Raw genomic sequence first — 24,133 nt, 5'->3', positions numbered from 1 at the left:
AAGCAGCTCTTCTGAGTGGCACATGGAAGACAGCTGGCTCAAGTCAAATTCTATTTTCTAAAGGCCATGATGCAATGACACGAATTCATATAACCTTGCCATGTTAGTCACTTGCTTGTGTTGATTTATTTCCAGCTTTTCTCTCTCCTGACCATCTCTTTCCAATTCACTTCTTTCTTGTTTGATTGGCAATGGAAGCAATTCCACTACCTGAGCAGATACCTACTTTGGAAACTACCATCTCTTCTTGCAGGCAATTCCAACTTCAATAAGTAACTTGCTTGCAGCCTCCCCACTCACTTGTGTTGAGATGGGGGTAGGAATTATCTTTACCTTTCTCCTGGGGCTGACTGGATTACCTATCAAATCAGAAAAACTGCACTCCACAAAAAAGAAAAACTGTCTGAATATCATCTTGCTCCCTCTCCTGTTTTCATTTTTAAAGATGAGGGTGAGAATGGAGGAATTGATTATATCAGGGCAGCGCCATAACAGCCCAAAGGGAAGACTATAGATCCTAGAGCCAACTCTGCTAAAAATACCACTCAGCTTCCCATTCTTAAGTTTGCTGAATAACTGAATGAGAAAACACATAGATTTATTTAAAATAATGTTTCATAGATGAGACTACAGATTATGTGCAATGAGGTGCAATTTGAGTTGGGAAATAACTAGTCAGTGACAGAAATCAGATAAAGTCCAAGACTTCTTTCTGACTCTGCTCAGTACCAAGCCTGCCATGTTTGTGTAACCTCTGCTTGTCTTGGTCTGGCATGTAGTCATAACATGAACTAGTAATACTGTTGCACACATCAATAAGAGACCAGGAAAATTACCACCCCAGAAAAACAGCTTATAGAACTTGCCACTCTCAATAGTAAGGAGAATGTCATTTCTGCCAGAGGCACAGCAACTTTCTCTGCTCTTATTTAAACTCATTGCCAGATAAGCCTAGAAACTGCCACCACTTGCCTCTGGGCAAAATGTCTCCTTTTCATAGAAAAATGTCACCTTTTCTCTAGGAAATGACAGATAGGTTTTTTTTTTTTTTTTTGCAAAGGAAAAATGACCTTTGCATTTTGTTAAAAATTTTTAAGGACTCAGCCTTGTTGAAAAACACTGAAAGCAATTCTAATTCCATACATTTTAGTTTGTACTTGAGATTCTACTTTGTCAATTCTGAGATTATTCCTGGCCCCATATGTAGCCTATAGGCAAACACCAATGACCAAAAAGCCCTGACAGCTTGTTTTCTAGGAATATTCACTTTACACAGGACGGATTGTATAACTCCAGCTCTTATTGTACTAGCCCCAACACATACAACATTCTCTCCCTCTCTCTCACATACACACACCCACACCCACAACTTAAACTTAAACCTTAAAATGTTAGCATTTCAAAGCTTTTATATCACAATTCATGATCAGTCTTATATAGTTCATAATAAATACTCAGAACAAAATGCTCATGTTGCCACATAAGTTATTACCATGTTTAAAAAATATGTTAAAGGCTTTGTATTAAATTTAGAGGTGAGGCAATCCAAGAAAGTTTTTTATGCCAACATTTTGAGTCTTTGATGAGAATACAGGGAAGAGCTGATGCATTATTTCTTCTTATTATTACTATTTACATCAGGTGAGAAAAATAGAAAAGATGAACAACAAATAAGCAAGAGGAGTGAAAATTTCAGGACCCAACACTTCTGTAAAACAGAGAGAAAGGATAGAAAGGTGGTGATATGGAAAAAGACAGTTGTAGGTTACTAATCTTAGTTTCACAAAGAAAAGTTCCCACTTCTTATGACAATATCTCATATTCTGGTAGTGAGTGATCTTTTTCCTTTGTGACAATAGTTCTAGCCATTAAGAATGCAAAATTTGCCTTAAAGAGTTTGTTTGTTTTTTTTTTTTTTTGGAAAGTAGCCAATGCGATGATGACACAAGATTTACCTGTGTGTACTCATCAGCTCATGCAAATCCTCAGCTGGAGCATGGGAGAGGCACATTAATTACACTGGATACAGAAACAATGTTTCTGCAGCTGCAGCAGTTTTGATATTTGCAGACTCCAGTGTACTTCATCTCTAATTTCACTGGCAGCTTGCAAAAACCAGCAGAATTACACTTATAAACAAAGGTCTGCATGGTAATTTATCTCCCATTGACTTCACAGAAGTCTTCTCACTTACAATGTAAAGAGATTCACAATTATGAACTAAGATCTATGCCTTAGCTAATGGAATAAAATACCTTTCTTGCCTCTTTACCCAACTCATACTGCATAAATGTATAGATTATGATAAATATGTGCACATATCTTTTCAATTAGACTATTATTGAGCAGCTACAAGTCTACATGAAAATCTGTAGGAAAAGATGTCATATATTATACAGATATTTATCTATGAATATTATTTATTTTAGCTAAAATATTTATGTTGCCTCATATATTTTCCAATTATTCCCTCTCCTTGGATTTTTTAAAAATTAGGATTTGCATAAATTTATATTTTAAGACAGTAATGAAAAATAAGGGACTATCACTAAATAAAGTTTAGGTTCTAAAATGCTTGACAAAAAATTACAGAATATTATAGAATACCTAGATGACATCTAGCCCAATTTTCACTGATAGATGCAATAAAGAAACTGTCTTATTTCAACTGCAAGTCTACCAATAGAATAAAAGCTGTAAATCTGATACCATAATTCTGAAAAATTTCTGGTTGTCACCTTTAAATCTATTTAGAGAATCAAAGGTTGATTTAAATCTTGGATGCATGATCATTTTATTTCCCAAGATCAAAGTAGTAATGTCCATAGAATTAAGGAAAAAAAGGTCAGAAAAGAGCCAAAGATCTTTGCATGTATCTGGAATGCTAAAGCTTCTTTTCATTTAATGGAAGATAGCATTATAATATTAACAACAAGAGCCAATTCTGAGTGACTCCATATTTCATATCGTATTCTAAGACTCTTTATATATAATAAATCATCTGATTAGCTGCTTTATTAAAGAAGACTAAGAAAACCCTTAATAATTCTTTTAAGATAGCATAAATAATAATGTGACTATTATAGCAAATCTTTTGTCTCTATAGTAATAAATGTAAGCACATTAGTGCTATAAAGAAAATTTCATCCCCACCTGCAGGGAGAAAGCTTCACACATGGTAGAGCAGTGCTGCAGGTGTTTCTCTGTCTCTCTCCCTCTCTATCTCCCCCTTCCTTCTCAGTTTCTGGCTGTTTCTATCCAAAAAATAAAGATAATTAAAAAATTTTTAAAAAGAAATTTAATTTAATTGTTCAATCAACAAGTTGAATGTCTACCATATATCTGATAATATCTCAGACTTGGGGATTTATGAACAAATCAAACATAGGTCTTGACCACAAAAAAGTTATAGTCATGCATGGGGATAAATGAAGTGGCAAATAACAAGAGTTTAACAATTCAACTGGTAAAGGGGGCAGATCAAAGCATGTACCTTTTGTTAAGAGAGCAAGTTATTGATGAGTCAAAGGCTCTTTTCCATTAAGTTAAAAGAAAGAGAGTAATAAGAACTGAATAAATTTGACATTATTTACAAGAATACATATGCCAGTACAGATACCAGAATCGAGCCAAGGTCTGTATTTGGATAATTTTGATTCTATGGTAGGCAAGGGAATTAGTTATCCAAGCTGCAGACTTACATAGTTACGATAATGAGGAGAAAAACTTATTAAGTACAATTAGGCAATACTTTTATTTAAAATGTGCCTAACTTAATTTGAGCATCTTTCATTAATATACTGACAGCCAACCACTTTCTCTACAGAGTATTTATAAAAAGTAAAAGTTAACCCGATAGTTTCTGGTCCACTGGCATTAAATTTGTTTTCATTTTGCAGTTTCCAGGCTTATCCCCTCTGAGCTGACTTTTTCAATTATTGAAAATCAAAGACAGAAAGAATAGAAGAAAGGGAAAAATACCCCAGCAATGGAATTTTTCCAGGGCAGTGGAGGCAAGGGGTCAAACCCAGTTTGTGTGCATGAGAAAGCAGGTTTTCTACCCAGGTAAGCTATCTGGCCAGCCCTAATTGTACTTTTAAAAATTAAACTAAATTTGTTAGGAAGTGAACCACCTGGGATGGGACTAGAGAATACTATGAAAGGAAAGGTCTCACCTGAGTGATGAAGCTGAAGGGTTGTCGTTCCACACCTGAAGTCTCTGGACACAGTCTGAAGTGAAGCATGCTGGGGTGCAACCCACAATGACCATGGGTCCATGCTTCCAGAGGGATAGAGAATGGGAAAGCTATTGGGGAGGGGGTGGGATATGGAGATTGGGTGGTTGGAATTGTGTGAAGTTGTACCTCCCCATCCCATGATTTTGTTAATGTCTCCTTTCTTAAATAAATAAATTAATTAAAAAACAAACAAAAAAATTAAACTAAATTTATTTTTCTTTTATTGCTACAAGGATTATCCCTGGGGCTCAGTGCATGCATGATGAATTCACAGATTCTAGCATCCTGTTATTTTTTAGTAGCAACAGAGTGAAATTGAAAGGTGAGAAGGGAGAAAAAGACAGACACCTGCAGCATTCCTGCTTTGTTCATGAGGCTTTTCCTCTGAAGTTGGAAGCTGGAGTCTTGAACCCAGTTACATTTGCAGGGTAAAATGTGTACTTTATGGTGTGTGAGTTTATTATTTATTTATTTTAATTTTTTTTTGCCTCCAGGATTATCGTTGGGGCTTGGTGCCTGCACTATGAATCCACTGCTCCTGGAGGCCCTCCCCCCCATTTTTGTTGCCCTTGTTATATTTCTTGTTATTGCTGTCATTGCTATTGTTGTAGCGTAGAACTGAGAAAAACGGAGAGAGGAGGGAAGACATAGAAGGAGAGAGAAAGATAGACACCTGCAGACCTGTTTCACTGCTTGTGAAGCAATACCCTTGCAGGTGGGGAGGCAGAGGCTCAAACAGGGATCCTTGCGCTGGTCCTTGCACTTTGTACCATGTGCACTTAATGCGCTGCGCTACCACCCAGCCCCGGTATTTTTAATGTTTTATTTATTTATTTATTTACTTATTTATTTATTTATTGAGTAGGGATAGAAATAGAGAGGCAAGAGAGAGATAGAGTAGAAGAGAGGAAAAGAGAAACCTGCAGTACTGCTTCACCACTCATGAAGCATCCTCCTGCAGGTACGGACAGGGGACTTGAACATGGATCCTGGTGCATTTTAACACGTGCACTTTACTTGGTTAAACCACTCATCCTTGGTTTTTTTTTTAATGTATTTACTTGTGATAGTTGACAGATAATTTTAATGACAGAGAAGAGACAGAGAGAGAGAGAGGGAGAGAGAAGGCAAGCTAAAACACTTCTCTCATACTTGTGGGGCTAGGGATCAGTTTGGAACCTCAGCTCTTTCCCTGGCAACACTGGCATTAAATCTAAATAATTATCTTACAGATTTTTTTAAATAGCAAGTTCATGCCCAGCAAGAATACTCTAATGTAGCATCCCTGGTGTTATAACAATAAGCACCTTCCTGAATGCTATTCTTGGCCTGAAAGGAAACTGATTACTTTCTCATTTACTACTTAGGGGAGCCAGTAAACCTGTACTAAAAATTAATAGAAGGCTTTGGACCTTACTAACTTAAAAGTAACAGTGATACAAGTACATTGGTGTGAATTTACTACCAAGACATGAATAAGTAAAATAGCAACGGATATCATACCTCAATTATTGTGTGTGACTTACCTAAATGGCTACTGACATTAAAATTACCCCCAAAATTAAAGTGACAAATGCTATTGTTATGTGTGCCAAAATAAACCTAGAGTTTGTACAGTAGTCATTTCTTCTCCAGTGAGTTTTTTTTTCCATTTCACTAACAACTTTATGAATGGTTAAAAGATTATGCAATAATGAAATTGTCATCCTATTTATAAGTGGTTAATTGCAAGGATGTCAAGAGTTTGGTAGAAGTTTCAAATTATTTATCATATATTTTAAGTAATTTCAAATATTAGAACACACCTATTGCCCACAGATGAAATTTTTATAATTTTTATTGGTTAATGATTTACAGTACAGTTCTTAATGCAGGGGCACAATCTCTTATCTCTGTGTAAAAGGTCTCTGCTGAACACTCTCACCCACAGTTGAGGTCCTTTTCCATCATTATCAACAAGACCCCGAGGCTCTCTCATTCCCTCTTCCCCAGAGTCCTTTGTTTTGGTACAATGTACTCTACCCAGTACAAGCTTTGCTTTTACTTTCCCTCTCTGTCCTTATATCATATAATGAACATTTTATCTAGATTGTGATTTTTTGATGAAAAGGGCATAACAAGCATGCACAAGACATTACAAAAAGAGAAAAGATAGATGTGCAAAAAGTGATAGTGCAACAGCATTGATTTCAGTTTCAAAGGCCTCTTTTAAAAACAAAGCTATTGATGAATCATAGTATGATTTGAAGAACTGGTATAACAATTTTTAAAAGTCTTCTTAAACAGTTGAGTTTGAAGTCAAAATCAAGTATGGTATAGATTATGGCATTTGTGCCATCTATCTGTCACCACAGAGGGAAAATAATGGGTAGAAAATGTTTAGTTTGGTTCTCATCCTTACTATGAGATAACCTTTTTTTTTTAAATCCAGAAACACATTCCTAGTAGCAGAGATATTAGGTATTTAAACAAAATTAAGTGAGGTTTTTGAAACCTAGGTGTTGGAAAAAAAATCAGAGTAAATATATTGACAAGTAAATAAAGCACAATTTATTTCTCCCTACTGGGGATAGGGATTAACTCTGACTTTTTTGTCTTTATTAGGGGGATTAATTATTAATTTTATTTCTTTATTGGGGGGTTTAAAATCAATGGTAACAGTAGTTTGTACATGTGTAACATTTCTCTGCTTCCATATAACAACTCAACCCCCTCTAGGTCCTCCTCTGCCATCATGCTCCAGGACCTGAACCCTCCCCCCGACCCTAGAGTCTTTTGCTTTGGTGCAATTCTTACTTTCATAGAGAAACGTGTACTTGTAACATCCTAAAGTTCAGTAATATCTGAAAAGGAAAATGATGTAAATATCAATAAATTATTTAGAAAATTGAACAGCATGCAACCAGAGAGAATTACTGGGTTGGGTCCTGTCATGTGCATGATCCAGGTTTGAATTTCTGTGCCACATGGAAGGTGCCTTGCCACTGGAGGAAGTTTTTGTGGCATTTTTCTCTCTGCCTTGTCCCTCCCCCCAGAGTCCCTATTTGAATGAAAAAAAAAATCAAGAAGCAGTGAAGTCACTTATATATGAGACTTTTTGTCTACAAACAAATAAACAACAAAAATTATGCAACTTATATCTGAATCCTAATATTTTGCTAGCTCTTAAAATTGTAATTGCTACAGTGACCCTCCTTAGTTTCGGTTAAAGGTCCAGTGATTTTTATTGTTCATAATCTCTGGATGAAGAATATGATTCTCTAATTTATTTGTAGAAAAGAGAACTGAAAGGGAAAACATTATCAACACATATGATAGACAGAAAATTGTGAGAAGACAGAGTATCCATGGAAATAAAAAATAAAGTTCTAAGAGGATTTGGGACAAAGTAAAACAAATTACACAAAAACCAGGAAGGATACTATAGTAGAGGAAGATTACTAGGAATATGCTGTTATTTCTCTCAAATAATTAGGGCTTACCCCATCACTTGGGGTCCTAAATAGGGAATCTTTAATCTCTCCCATTGATAATATGGGCCTAGATCTCTAATAGATCTCTCTCTCCATCATCACTAGTCACATCCATTGGGAGCATCATCATAAACCATTCTGTGGGCTTATTCAGGACCACACCATCACTATGAACTAGAAATAGTAAGGACTGTCCCACTCTCCAAAGGGAGGCTGGGTCATCCTACTCTTCCACTTCAGGAAGACTGGTCCTGAAATGAGAGCAGTGTAGAATGTTCCCAGCTGTGACTATAGACCATGAGCTCAGTCTGACAGAGATGCAGGTTGTACAGGCTCCAGTGTTAAATATGAATAGATATGGGCCCTGAGTTAGATCATTGTGGTAAACAGTTAATTGCATTTATATATTTTTTTCTTCAGGTTTGTGAGCAACTATCTGCCCTAATCCTGCTTCCCAGTTCTACTCTCAACTCTGATACCATCTATCCAGACAATGTTTCTAGTCCACTTCTATGTTAGCCATCAAATTTAGGCAAAGGCTACTAAGATATAAGATCCTAGAAACATTCCTAAAATAGACTTCCTAGCTTCCCTCCACCCTAAGGTCCCTACTTTCATCTGCTCTATTCCTACTTTAAGTTTCTTGTTTATTGAGCATTCTGCTGCTTCATATCTTAACTGCATTACCCACCAAGCTGAAGATGCTACTATGATTCCATCTTGACTTTCCTGAGCAGATGACCTCACTAATGCTTCCTGAAACCTCACCTCTCCAGATTTGCATTTGGGAAAGAAACAAACAGGCTGGGAGTATGAATTGACCTGCCAACATCTATGACTAGTGGAAAAGTAATTACAGAAGTCAGAACTCCCACCTACTGCACCCCAAAAAGGATTTTGGTCTTTAGTCACAGAGGGGTAAATGACAGGGGAAGTAAACCAGAGGGCTCTGTACTCTCATTCCACCAGGACCTGAAGCATTTGTCACCAGAAATCTTGTTTTTATACCCCCAATGAAAAGAAAACAAATCTGGAAAACACCAGACAAAGCCAAGTATGGTTTTGTTTATCTGAGAGAGAAGAGGGGAAAAGGGAAGACATTTGGAAGTAGAATTAGGTGTAGGGGTGAACTAGAAAGGAAGTGAGGGCAGGATGATTGGAAAAAAAATGGGGAAAAATATATATACACAGATACAGATAGATACTTATAGAATCAGCCCATATCAGTGACTTTGGGAGAACTACTGAAGTTTCCAGTGGAGAGCATGTGGTACAGAACTCTGGTGGTTCGAAATGTATGGAATTATACCCCTATTATCTTACAAATTAGTAAATCAATATTAAATCACTAATGAAAAATAAATAAAACAAATAATAAAACATAAAAGCCCCTCCTCCCAACATAAAAAAATTATATCCTTAAAAATAAAGCAATAAGACTAAATCAAATTAAAAAGCTCCAGCACAGCAAAATAAACCACCACCCAAACAAAGAGAACTCCCATAGAGTGAGAGAAGATCTTTACATACCATATACCAGACAAGAGGCTAAAAATATATAAATACATAAAATACAAAAAATACAAAATACAAAATCATCAGGCAATACAGTAATGTGTCAGGCTATAAAATTAACATTCAAAAGTCAGTGGCATTCCTCTATGCAAACACTAAGTTAGAAGAAATTGAAATCCAGAAATCAGTTCCTTTTTCTATAGCAACAAAAACAATAAAATATCTAGGAATAAACCTAACCAAAGAAGTGAAAGACTTGTATACTGAAAATTATGAGTCACTACTCAAAGAAATTGAAAAAGACACAAAGAAGTGGAAAGATATTCCATGTTAATGGGTTGGAAGAATTAACATCATCAAAATGAATATATTACCCAGAGCCATCTACAAATTTAGTGCTATCTCCATCAAGATCCCAAGCACATTTTTTAGGAGAATAGAAAAAATGCTACAAATGTTTATCTGGAACCAGAAAAGACCTAGAATTGCCAAAACAATCTTGAGAAAAAAGAACAGAACCGGAGGCATCACACTGCCAGATCTCAAACTGTATTATAGGGCCATTGTCATCAAAACTGCTTGGTACTGGAACATGAACAGACACACTGACCAGTGGAATAGGATTGAGAGCCCAGAAATGAGGCCCCACACGTATGGACATCTAATCTTTGAAAAGGGGCCCAGACTATTATATGGGGGAAGCAGAGTCTCTTCAACAAATGGTGTTGGAAACAATGGGTTGAAACATGCAGAAGAATGAAACTGAATCACTGTATTTCACCAAATACAAAAGTAAATTCCAAGTGGATCAAGGACTTGGATGTTAGACCAGAAACTATCAGATACTTAGAGGAAAATATTGGAAGAACTTTTTTCCGCATAAATTTTAAAGACATTTTCAATGAAACGAATCCAATTACAAGGAAGACTAAGGCAAGTATAAACCTATGGGACTACATCAAATTAAAAAGCTTCTTCACAGCAAAAGAAACCACTACCCAAATCAAGAGACCCCCTCACAGAATGGGAGAAGATCTTTCCATGCCATACATCAGATAAGAGTTTAATAACCAACATATATAAAGAGCTTGCCAGACTCAACAATAAGACAACAAATAACCCCATCCAAAAATGGGGGAAGGACTTGGACAGAATATTCACCACAGAAGAGATCCAAAAGGCCGAGAAACACATGAAAAAATGCTCCAAGTCTCTGATTGTCAGAGAAATGCAAATCAAGACAACAATGAGATATCACTTCACTCCTGTGAGAATGTCACACATCAGAAAAGGTAACAGCAGCAAATGCTGGAGAGGGTGTGGGGTCAAAGGAACCCTCCTGCACTGCTGGTGGGAATGTCAATTGGTCCAACCTCTGTGGAGAACAGTCTGGAGAACTCTCAGAAGGCTAGAAATGGACCTACCCTATAACCCTGCAATTCCCCTCCTGGGGATATATCCTAAGGAACCCAACACATCCATCCAAAAAGATCTGTGTACACATATGTTCTTGGCAGCACAATTTGTAATAGCCAAAACCTGGAAGCAACCCAGGTGTCCAACAACAGATGAGTGGCTGAGCAAGTTGTGGTATATATACACAATGAAATACTACTCAGCTGTAAAAAATGGTGACTTCACCATTTTCAGCCGATCTTGGATGGACCTTGAAAAAATCATGTTGAGTGAAATAAGTCGGAAACAGAAGGATGAATATGGGATGATCTCACTCTCAGGCCGAAGTTGAAAAACAAGATTAGAAAAGAAAACACAAGTCGAACCTGAAATGGAATTGGAGTATTACACCAAAGTAAAAGACTCTGGAGTGGGTGGGTGGGTGGGGAGAATACAGGTCCATGAAAAATGATGAATGAAATAGTGGGGGTTGTATTGTTAAATGGGAATCTGGGGAATGTTATGCATGTAAAAAAAAAAAAAGTAAAAAAAAATACAAAATACATAAAAGCTTACCAAACTCAACAACAAGAAAACAAATGACTCCATCCAAAAGTGGGGAGGGAATATGAACAGATTATTCACCAAAGAAGAGGAAGAAAAGGCCAACAAACATATGAAAAGATACTCAAAGTGATTGATTGTCAGAAAAATGCAAGTAAAGACAACAATGAGATACCACTTCACTCTTGCAAGAATGTCATGAATCAGAAAGGGTAACAAAATAACATACAACTTCTCTGGCATTTGTTGTAACAGCAACAAATGCCAGAGAAGTTGTATGGACAAAAGAATCCACCTACACTGCTGGTGAGAGTGTCAATTGGTCCAACCCCTGTGGAGAGCAGTCTGGAGAACTCTCAGAAGGCTAGAAGTGGACTTATCCTATGACCTTGGAATTCATTTCCTGGAGATATGTCCCAACAAACCAAACACAACCATCCAGAAAGATCTGTGTATACTTATGTTCATAGCAGCACAATTTGTAACAGCCAAAACCCGGAAGCAACCCACGTGTCCAACAACAGATGAGTTGCTGAGTAAGTTGTGGCCTATATACACAATGGAATACTACTCAGCTATTAAAAATGATGAATTTACCTTCTTCACCTCATTTTGGATGGAGCTTGAGCGAATCATGTTAAGTGAGATCAGCTAGAAAAAGAAGGATAAGAATGGGATGATCTCACTCATAGACAGAAGTTGAAAAATAAGAACTGAAGGGAAAACAATTTGGACTGGAGTTGGTGTATTGCACCAAGGTAAAAGACTGTGGGGCTGGGGTTGGGAGTTCCAGTCCCAGAAGACAGAGGATCTAGTGGGGTTTGAACTGTTACGTGAAAAACTGAGAAATGTTACACATGTACAAATTATTAACTGTAAACCATTAATTCCCCAATAAAGAAATTTAAAAAATACACCCTTGTATGCTCTTTGAAACTGGACTGACCGGTGACTAGCCTTAATCAAGAAAAGGCATTGGAAGTGATGCTTGTGCTGGTTCCATGCTTAATCTTTATAGGCCTGTCAGCTTTCCCTTTTATTGTCCTGAAGTCTAGCCACTCTTAGGTCTTGGTCTCTACAATTGAGACCAAGTGAAACAAGGAATACCAGGCCAGCCTGCCATTGTGAAGGAAGCCATCTTGTACATCTCACACCTAAGAGAGCATCTAGATACCTGTAGATTCCTGAAGTCCCAAAGTGTACCTAGCAGAACAACTCCACTGATCTTTGGTGAGTTTGTAGAATTGTGAGTGAGCATTTGATTGTTTTTTTGAATCACTTAGTTTTAGCATAGTTTGCTAAATGCCAATAGCACACTAAACATACTACTTCAATTACTAGGAAACAACCCATTTGATGAGTTCATATGAGTCTGACAATTGACAGAATGATCTAAATCATTTTGTATCATCTAAGTGGAAGTACTTGACTGTGGAGGTACATAGAGATAAAGAACTGGCTGTACTATGCAGCTGTTAAGTCTCTGACCCATCTTGGATGGAGCTAGAAGGAATTATGTTAAGTGAGCTAATTCAGAAAGACAGTATGACTAAGCTAAGTCAGAAGACTTAGAGGAGTATGGGATGTTCTTACTCATAAGCAGAAGCTGAGAAAGAAGAAAAGAAAGGGAAACTCAAAGTAGGATCTGACTGAGTTTGGAGTAGGGCACCAAAGTAAAAATCGCTGGGTTGATGGCAAGGGCAGGAGTTCGGCTTCTCTGAGGGGGTGGGGGGGGGTGGGGGGGGAGGATGGGATGGGACACAGTCTTTTGGTGGTAGGACTGGTCTTTATGTACACTCCTATAAACTTGTAGTCATATAAATCACTAATTCATATGAGGGGAAAAATCAATTGAATGTCTCAAACTTTTAATACACAGAACATAGGCTGAATCTTTGAAATGTTGACTCTCCTAAAAGCTTAGACCAAGAGAACAGAAGCAACTAGTGGTGTTACTTTATAAGATATATATATATATATATATATATATATATATATATATATATATATAATCAAAGGACAAATTACAGTGAGGTCGTGTATGATACAGCAAATCCTAACAATGGGATTTTCATAATCAACCCAACTACCAAATAATTTGATTATAGCAATAACTATCTATTGTCTTATTAAGCCCTAAGATAGCAGGAACCTCCCACTTCCTCTATAAAGCCCAAATTATACCCAGTCCTGGAACCTCTAGGGTGGGGCTCACTTTCCTACATGTTTCTCTCAATTCATACCAACTGATACTGCATCTGCTGATCCCAACCTACTGAATGCAATCAGTAACACCTCGGCATGCTTCACTTCAAGTTGTGTCAGGTGTGGAATGACACCCCTTTAGCACGAGAACTCAGGTGAGACCTTTCCTTTCTCATAGAACTCATTAATTCCATTTCTGGTTGTCCACTTTCTAACAAACCCTCAAAACCTATATATAGACCAGGTCCCTTGAGATAGGGCAGATGTATACATGTATCCATAAATTAGGGCAAATTATATACCTTAAAGCAAGAGTGCACAATAATTTGTAGTGAGTCAATAAATGAAGCAAGCAAGTAGAAAGACCTAAAAAGACACTATAAAGTACCTAATGAAATAGTTTCCTCTTAGGCCTAGATACCCTCCTCACCTACTTCCTATTACACTTCCCTCAGTCACTCTAAAGCTAACATTGTTAAAGTAAGGACTACAAAAGTTGAATAAGGGCAGGAGACTGGCATACTTCAGTGATGACTCTTTAGTCACTATCAGGCCACCCCATCAGCTGGGGCCCTAGTCAGGGAGTCCTGGGATTCCCACACAGACATCATGGGCCTAGCCCTCGAATAGATCCCTCTCACCTTTATCACTGGTCATCTGCATCAGGAACAACATAATGGACCCCCTTGGGGGCCCCCATAGGACCTTGCCCTCAATGTGGATCAATAGTGGTAGAGAATGTTCCATCCTACGAAGGGGGATTGGATAACAAATACTATCTACAACCTGAAGAAAATGGGTCCTGAAATTGGTACAACTCAGAATGTTCCTGCTCATGACCACAGAATGCAAATTTGGACCCACAGGGATGTAGAGGTTACATAGGCTCCTATGCCTAATATGGGCCCTAGATCAAATCAATGGGTTTTACAGTCAACAATATACACTTTTCCCATATTTGGAAGCTACTCTTTTCCCTGATCCAGCTTTCTAGACCTTTTTCCATCATCTCCCCAGACAATACCTTGGGTCCACCAGCATAGCAGATGTCAGACTCAAGCAAAAACTAATAAAGTCATGGGCCCTTTGGAATACACCTAAAATAGATCTAGCTATTTCCAAAATGGAGACCTCAAATATTCATCTGCAATATTCCAGCCTTTAGGTTTATGATTAGTCAACAATTTATATGGCTTTATATGTTAACTCTTTTTCATCCACCAGGTTCTAGATGCTACCATGATTCCAACCTGACTTCCCTGGGCAGACAACCCCACCAAGGTATCCTGGAGCTCTACTTCCTCAGAGCCCTGCTCCACTAGGGAAAGAGAGAGGCAGGCTGGGAGTATGGACCGACCTGTCAACACCCACGTTCAGCGGGGAAGCAATTATAGAAGCCAGACCTTCCACCTTCTGTACCCCATAATGACCCTGGGTCCATACTCCCAGAGGGTTAAAGAATAGGGAAGCTATGGGGGGGGGGATGGGATATGGAGTTCTGGTGGTGGGAATTGTACCCCTCTCATCCTATGGTTTTTGTCAGTGTTTCCATTTAATAAATTAATTAATTAATTAATTAATTTTTAAAAAAGAACTAGCTGGTTCACTAAGTTGATTTTGTAAGAGAGCAGTTTTGGAGGGACTACCACAGTGTAAACTTAAAATAAAAGCAAACAAAAAAATCTATTCTAGATATAAAGTATGTGGTAACAGAAAAACAAAATACCAAAAGAATGTCCGAATACTTACTAATATTTCTCATATATACCAGTCTTTAGTACATGTTTCTGAATTACTAATGAGATAATGGTGATTGGGGAGAACCAAAGAACATTGTGGTAGAGAGGAGTAGAAAATTGCTGGGGTGGGAGCCTAGTGGTGGTGTACCTGGTTGAGGGCACAAGTAAAATGTGCAAGGACCTAGGTTCAAGCCCTCAGTCCCTACATGCAGGAGAAAAGCTTCATAAGTGGAAACTTTACATCAGGCTCAACCTGACGCTGTTGACTGGCTACGGAAGAAGGGCAAATGCTAGAAGAAGAAGAAGTGGTGAAGCAGTGCTGCAGGTGTCTCTCTGTCTCTCTCTTTCTATCACTCCCTTCTTCTTGATCTCTGGCTATCTCTATCCAATAAATAAATAAAGATAATAAGTAAATAAACAAACAAAAGAAACCACTGGGAATTAACTGGAGAATTAAAACTTAATGTATAATCCTAAGAGAATTTCACATTGAGGGCAGGATATTGAACTGTCCCCATAAGGTTCATGGCCTCAGGTTAATATTCCATCTGTCTCAAAGGGAAAAATGGTAAATATGATTTCAGATTATGTAATCATTGATAAGAGTAAATGGTAAATATGATTCCGATTATGTAATCATCACAAAACCAGGCAGCAAGCAAGTAGAAAGACCTAAAAAAGACACTATAAAGTACTTAATCAAATATTTTCTACTTAGATCTAGATACCCTCCTCACCTACTTCCTATTTCTCTTCCCTCAATCACTCTAAGGCTAAGCTTGTCAGATAAAGTAAGGACTACAAAAGCTGGATAAGGGCAAGAGAATGACATTAATGATGGCTCTTTTGCTTACTACCAGGCTACTCCTGATTATTAAAAAAAATTGTTCTGCTTTATATCTTGATGTTTTTCAGTCACTAAGCTGCAGATGCTACCATGATGCCCACCTGACTCTCCTGGGCAGAGGGCTTCTCCAATGTGTCCTGGAACCCTACTACTCTATATCCCTGCCCCACTAAGGTAAAGATAGAAACAGGTTGGGAGTATGGATTGACTTCTCAATGCCCATGTCCAACAGAGAAGCAATTACAGAAGCCAGACCTTCCACCTTCTGCACCTCATAATGACCCTGGGTCCATACTCCCAGAGGGATAAAGAAAAGGGAAGCTTCCAATGGAGGGGATAGGATATGGAACTCTGGTGGTGGCAACTGTATGGACTTGTAGCCCTCTTATCCCACAGTCTTGTCAATCATTACTAAAAATTTTAAAAGAATTAGTTACGGTGCATATACTCAATGGGTAACTACTCAGAAATTAAAAAGATGACACTGTGTCCTTGGGGACAAAATGATAGAACTGAAGGTTACTGCTCAGTGGAGTAACTAAGGAAGTGAAGGACAATTACTGAATGATTCTACTCATATGTGGAACATAGAAAATTGAAATACATGAACTTGGAAACAAATGTAGTCAACCCATATCACTCGCCGGGGGACAGGACGCAGAAAGTAGGTGGTGGGAATGGTTGTAGAATTATACTATTCTCTCTCTCTTTTTTATTTTTTATTTATTTAAAAAATTTATTATCTTTATTTATTGGATAGAGACTGACATAAATCAAGAGGGTGATAGAGAGGGAGAGAGACAGAGAGATACCTGCAGCACTACTTCATCACTCACAAAGCTTTCCTCCTGCAGGTGGGGAGCGGGGGCTTGAACCTGGGTCCTTGTGCATTGTAATACATGTGCTCAACCAGGTGTGCCACCACCTGACCCCTATACTATTATCTTATAATCTTGTAAATCACTAATAAAAAAGGAATTAAAAAGAGAAAGAAAGATCTGAAGAATCATTTCCACTGCTATCACTTGTGAAATGTTCCAGAAACATGTTAACATATTATTTTAAAATTTCTTACAAAAATATTTACATTTTTAAATATTTAGCAAGTATTAGAATTAAATTTTTATTAAAGTCTTTTCTGATGAGAGGAAATATAGTCTTTAGATAAACTTAATAACATTATATATTAGTGACAAATTTTCTTTGAGAAAAAGTTCGTTAATCCACATCCTGACTTTGTGCCATCTCATAGTTTTATAGTCATCATATTATGTTGCAATTATTGGTTTATATATCTGAAGTCTTAGGTGTAAACTCTAAGAACTGGGCATTGTTGTATCCATCTTTATATCCCTAGTATACTGAAATGACTGTGAAAAGGAAGGGCTTAACACATCTGTTGAATTAATAAATAGGGAAATAAGTTGGAAACAATAAAATCTAAGGGTCTTTGCTATTATATTTATTAGAACATATTTTGTGATAATCATAAGAAGATCTGCCAATTCTAAGTGCAAGCTTTAAGTATAGTGTTGAACAAGAATGTGTAGACATCACAAACTATAAATAATGAGTAAGAAGGAAAAATTCTGTATAAATATTTTATTTTGTCTTATAAGTCTATGCTGAGAAAAGTCTTAAGTGTGTGTGTTTGTATAGCTGAGACCTGGAAGATACACTATTTTACTTCTCTTGACCTGTTTTTATTCAGATAAAGAGACAGAGAAAGAAAATGGAAAACAGACAGAGGAAGAGAAGAATAGAAAGATGGAAAGAGGGTTAGCTCCAGCAATTTCCTCGTTGCTGTGACAACTCCGTTGTGGTGTTGAGGCTCAAAGGTGGACAGCATGCATGTTGAAGCACACACAGTTACCAGGTGAACTATCTTTCCAGTCTTGGGGGAAAAAAATTCTTTTCCAGTTTTGAAACATAGAATATTGACTTTTATCAGCGATAAAAAATTAACTGAATTATTATTCAAAAATTATTTAATATTTTCTTTGAAATTAAAATCTTGGAGGTTGTTTTATTTGCCTGTGAAAGTGGCATTTATTCCATGTTATCCTATTGTAACTACTGATAATTGAACTATATGACATTTCTGTTGCTTGTTTTTCCAGTATGAAGGTGCAAATGCTCAATGGGATTGGGTACTCTGTGACTTATTCCTGCAGAAAAGTATGTACACATGATGATTTACAACAACAGTGTTTAAAAATGTGGTAAGTTTTGAAACATGGTTCAACTGTTAGGGAGTTGCAACAATCTATTATTCTACTACTTACTAGTGAGTGGCAGTGATAAATATATTCACTGGGTAACTGAAAATGAGTCTATCTATGGAAAAATTTAGTAGATGACAATATAATTATTGTTGATTCTAAATAGAAAACATCATATGAAGACCTCTATTTTATGTTGATTATTACTCAAATCATTTAAAAATCCATGAAATAACAATTCATAAACATATAGACCATGTAAGCGGCAGACCTTTTCCTCAAAATGCATTCTGTAATTCATAGATAAACCAGGACCAGTTAGTGCGCATTGGCAAGATGATAATATAAATGAAATGAAATTTGTGAGAAGGGTGAAATGGTGACATGCTTCTTTGGAACTAGAGGCACTAGATTTTACAATAATCTTCTTAAAGTATATAGAAAGTAACATTACAAATTATTTGAGCCAGCATTTTATATAAATAAGGTCAAACTTAATTTCACATTTTTCCCAGGCAAGAAAACAAATATTCATAATATGGAGTAAATACAAGGTCAAGAAATGGAATTTTAAACCAGACTGAAAAAAAATTAGAATTTTTATTTAATAACCACTTTTCTATTTCTGTTCAACTTTCATATTTATATTTTCATTATATTAATGCTATGGCTGTACTAATATCACACTAATTTTAATTATAATTTGGATATATACTCTATAAATTTTTTTTTCATCTGATCAATGATCATCTCTGGTTTATGGTGTTTCAGGGGAACTGAGCCACCTAAAAGTATTTTGCACAATTACTAAGCTATGCACAATAGCATGTCTCCTCCACCCAATATCCTGGTAACTTCATAAAAAAATTGCTAAGATTAGAGAAAATATCATGCATGTTAAAACAGTATATAAAGACATAAAACGATGAATGAAATTTCCTCTATGAGATAAGTAGGCTTATTTAAATATTTAATATCTAACCTAACCCGGGAAATTTAGTAAGAGAATTTTAGAACATTTAAAAAATCAAAGACTAGATATAAGTTGGAAAAGTATGAAATGTTAAGCATGCCTAAGGAGAAATTCTAGAAATAGATTAGAGAAGGGCCAATTTCAAGAGTACATGAAATCTAGCAAACAGAAGGTATAGTCTTAAAAATAAAGGAAAAGTGGTATTTCAGTTTTTTTTTCTAAAATATTTCAATTTGCTATTCACTTTTTAAAATTTATTTTATTTATTCCCTTTTGTTGCCCTTGTTGTTTTATTGTTGTAGTTATTATTGTTGTTGTCATTGTTGGATAGGACAGAGAGAAATGGAGAGAGGAGGGGAAGACAGAGAGGAGGAGAGAAAGATAGACACCTGCAGACCTGCTTCACCATCTGTGAAGCGACTCCCCTGCAGGTGGGGAGCCGGGGTTCGAACCGGGATCCTTATGCTGGTCCTTGTGCTTTGCGCCACCTGTGCTTAACCCGCTGCACTACAGCCCGACTCCCCTTGCTATTCACTTTTAAACTTAGGGGCAACATTAATTTCATGTTTTTTCTGAAGTGAACACTGACCTTGAAATTAAAAATACAGAAAGCAGTTCCTCATATTTACTTTAGAAAATAATGTTGCAAAAACAAGTTACCTAAAAGCATTACAGCACATACCTGTTTCCATTTTTCCATCCTGTGCTGCAGGTCCATCAGGAATCACACTTTTCACCTGCAGAAACTCATCAGGCTCATCTCCACCAATGATGGTAAATCCAAAACCCATGCTGCTCTTTTTTAAGGTGGTGCTGAGGAATGTTCCCTTCAACTGGGATGCATCCCGGGTGAAAAGTGGTTTTTCTACATCAGCCAATATAAGTTAAAAGAGAAAAAGTACATGTAAGGGAAGTTCTCACATGGATGAAATCCACATGAGCAGCAATCCTGAGGGGTGGGGGAAATGTGAAGACTTCTATAAGAAATACTAGCAGGTGGTGACTGCAGAAGCGAAACCCTTAGTACTTAGTGCAAACTTGGGGCAGTCCCAAGCATCCAGGGAAAGGTAAAAAAAAAAAAAAAAAAGAAAAGAAAAGTTGCTTGGTATGGAAGGAGACTATTCTGTTAAGTCAACATTTCTATTCAGTAAATTAGTACTTTTTTGTGCTTTACTAGGTTGAACTCTCCAATAAAGAGGAGCCCCAAATCAAAAGGATGCAAATGGTTCCATTAGTTTCTGAAAGAGTCCCAGTTGGAGATATGAGTAAATAACTGGTCCTACACAAGAGCTTTACAGAATAGAGGTAGAGAGTAAAAATGGACATTTATTTATTTTACTTTTTGGCTTGTTTGTCTCAAGAAGGATAGGAACAGTGGAATGCTAGCACATATTCAAATGTCTAAATTAGTTAGGAAGAGCACCTGGATGTGGGACTGAGTCAACTTTTGCTTATACTGTGAGTGATTGTAATGATAACTAGCTAAGTCAATTTCTACTGAACCAACAGTGTTTAGTATACTCTAAAATGTGAGCAAAAGGCAAGGTATAATTACGAATGTAAAGGTAACACATTTTCTAAGGATCTGTGGGCACTTGACAATCTTATACCTGAATAATTTGAAAAGAAGCTGACCTCCTTCATACAGGTTTAACCACTAATTTGATATGTAACATGCACTTATTATGACCAATAAAATATATTCCTAGGCAGAGTAGATGTTTTTCAAATATATTAGGAAACATTATTAATGTCTGCTTTAGATGTTTTCTTAGTTGATTAAATGTATGTGTTTAAAGATATACAAGTGTAGCTGGCTACCATATATATAATTAACAATTAATATATAATATATAATAATTAATATATAATGCAATATATATACATTAGTTACATTTTATTTAATATTTCTAACAACCAAATTGAATGTGGTAACTTAATATTTTGTATAATTTTCCTGTACATTTTGAGGGGGGGCATATAATAGACAAACTAGGACATTAATGAGTCATCTCACTGGAATTTTACTTTGTCTTCTTACACATCACATGTATCTTTCTCTAAAAATTGAATGCAAACCATTCTCTACCTTTACATTTATTTTACAAGTCTCTTCATCAATACGTAAATAGAAAATGCATATCATTTCACTTATTCCCTTGCTTTAAGTAATGGAGAAAAGTGAGAAGTTACCGTGAGACCTTTACATTCATTGTAACCATGCTTTTTCATTTGTGAGTTAAGAACCCAGAAAGGCGTGAAGTTTGTGCAGCGACTCATTCCACTACACGGTTCGAACGTGGAGTTAGGTGCAGCAAGCAGCCCGGGACATACCCAACGGCCAGGGTCTCCCTGTGTAGTCACGCCAATAGTAAGTCAAGTCATTCACGCTACGTGACCTCTCCAGGGCAGCGCGGGGGTGGCCAGATTTCGGCCTAGGTAATGTCAACGCGGAGCTGTCTACTGTCACAAAGGAGAGCAAGCTTCATACTTTGACTGTGTCTTTACAAGACAAACTTACAAGTCTCTATTAATCTCTGCAGTTTACAGTACCACTGTCAAAACTCATTAATTTCCATCTGGCAAGGAGCTATAAATTCCTATAACCTGCTGTCCAGGGCTTTAACTTAATCCATGATTGCTAAATACATTATCATACGAAAAGAGAAAACACCCAGCTAGGGGTAATATAGAATTTTGGGGAAAGCAAATCAATTATCTGAAATGGTCCAAGATAAAAGCCTCTTTGGAAGTGCAGACTGTTTGATAGACTATTTTCCCCCTTTGAAACATTGTGTTGACATGGCACTTACCTCGGAAACCTGGGGCCTGCAGGGGCTTTGTTCCAAGTTCTGTGTGGGGCATGTTATGCTGCTGTAGCTTCCTTTTTGCTTCCAGGACAGGGTTTTCAAACTGTGTTCTTCTGTTTATGTGGCTAAAAAATAAAAATTTGAATTAAGAGAGCAGTAGGGTACAGTCATTTAAGAGAACACATGTATAGCGCTACAGAGAGCAGATGATTAAGGGACGCCTTATGTGACTACAGTCTCACAGGCATGACGCCAGGCCTCTGCTGTGGCTGGTTTGCATACAATACATGTTTCTGTGTTCTCAATCACTCTAATCTAAAGAAAGGATACATGATCCCGCACCCAATACTAGAATGTACTTTTTTTTTTATGGTCAACCATATTCTCTTTTTATTTTGGATAGAGACAGAGAGAATCTGAGAGTGAAGGGAGAGTCAGAGAGGGAGAGAGAAGGAGGGACACCTACAGCACTGCTTTACTGCTGCTGAAGTTTTCCCTCTAGGTGGGGTGTTGGGGGGCTTGAGCCAGGGTCCTTGTGCATAGTAACATGTATCTTCTACCATATGTGCCACTGCCTTGCCCCTAGATTTATCTTACTTGTTACAAAGGAGAGAGTGTCACACGAAGTAAGAGGAGGAAAAGACAAAAACCACAACACCACTCTGGTACCTGCAGCACCAGTTGAACTATCTCCCCAGTCAGCTATATTCTTTTGAGAGAAATTTGACACAATAAAACAACTGGCCAATGCTAGGTGAAATAAGTGAAGAGGTGAGGGACAACTACTGCATGGTATTACTTCTATGTGGAATAGAGATGACTAAAGGAAATAAATTTGCAAAACAAAACAAACAACAACAAACTGTCCCTTGGACTTTGTGAGCACTGTTGTGAGAACTGAAGTTTAATGGAAGGTAAGATGACTTACACACACCAGGTGTGGATACAAAATTATGCCCTTGAAATTTAATAATTTTGTAAAACGGTTAAATTGATAATTAAAGACGACGAAAATCATACTGAATTGTGCAAAGTCCTCACATCTAACAAGACAGAGATAAAAACAAAATAAATAAATAAATAAAACCTCTGAAAAAAAGAATTTAGCAAGTAAATACATATTTTCAAGTGGATACAGCTTAACAAATCCACTTTTCCTTTACTGAGAGGAAGGGCTACTGACATAGGTACTTCCATGTTAGAACGATAAAGGTATCAAGATATTCAAGAATTAGATTCCATTAGCTTGATTTCTTTGTTCTTATATTTAATAGCAGCTCAACATTCTCCTTCCACTAGGGAATGGAAATTTAATGTAAGTTCACATATTACAGTGCTTTATAGTTCCGGGTGAATTCAAACACCTTAAATAATAGCAAACAAAAATAAAGACAGCAAAAATTGTCCCAAATTGGCTGAGTTCTAATCTTGGAATGCGGTCAAAGCAATGGTATTTTTTAAAGCAAACCTTCCAAGTAACTCTATTGTGCAGCTAAGGTTGTAATCCTTTAAGTTAGAAGCTGGTCAAGTGTGAAAAAATAATTGAATAAGGAGTTCCTTGCTTGATAAGATGTTTGTGGAGGTTTCTCTCTCCCTCTCTCCTTTCCCTTGCCCCCATATGTGGCCTTGTGGAGTAGGACTTCAGCCATTAGAATTTTCAGACATGCACACAGAGAGGAATGAATCTTTTTTTTTTTTTTTTTTTTAGTATAACATGAATGGAAGTTGAGGGAATCATATTGCATAAAAATAAATGAGAAGGGAAAAAAGTTCTAGATAATCTTAATGAAGACACTCTCCTATACAGTTTGGGTAAAAGCAATAAAAATTACTTCATGCTTTAGAAACTAAGAGAGAATAATAACCCTATAAGGGTGGGGTAGGTAGCATAATGATTATGCAAAGAGACTCTCATGCCAGAGATTCCCGAGGACTAAGTTCAACCCCCTTCACCACTATAAACCAGGGCTGAGAAGTGCCCTGGTAAAAAAATAAACAAACAACAACAACAACAATAGCCCTTTATGGTCTTATATATTTAGCTTTCTTCATAGAAATCAGAGCAGAATTTGGTCACTGCAGTCAAACTGCTGGCATTCAGTCAAGCCCCACCATATCCTAGATATGTCTTTTTGTATATCATGCACCCATT

General features: G+C 37.0%; 1 protein-coding gene across 10 annotated transcripts in view; it reads right to left on the bottom strand.

Annotated features, from left to right (window-relative positions):
• The window catches only part of MAGI2 (membrane associated guanylate kinase, WW and PDZ domain containing 2), a 1,693,309-nt gene that overhangs the window by 406,399 nt on the left and 1,262,777 nt on the right, over positions 1 to 24,133 (bottom strand). For 7 of the 10 annotated variants that reach the window (XM_060196342.1, XM_060196334.1, XM_060196336.1 and 4 more), the window contains 3 exons: positions 21,985 to 22,106; positions 21,506 to 21,634; positions 19,854 to 20,036 (listed from right to left, as the gene is read on the bottom strand). In XM_060196342.1, coding sequence (XP_060052325.1) covers positions 19,854 to 20,036; positions 21,506 to 21,634; positions 21,985 to 22,106 — 434 coding nt within the window. The remainder of the gene's footprint in view (positions 1 to 19,853; positions 20,037 to 21,505; positions 21,635 to 21,984; positions 22,107 to 24,133) is intronic. The other 3 variants (XM_060196337.1, XM_060196338.1, XM_060196343.1) reach the window with 1 other exon arrangement.

This window comes from Erinaceus europaeus, chromosome 8 (genome assembly GCF_950295315.1).
Source record: "Erinaceus europaeus chromosome 8, mEriEur2.1, whole genome shotgun sequence".
Classification (NCBI taxonomy): domain Eukaryota; kingdom Metazoa; phylum Chordata; class Mammalia; order Eulipotyphla; family Erinaceidae; genus Erinaceus; species Erinaceus europaeus.
This window is presented reverse-complemented; position numbering and strand designations above follow the sequence as displayed.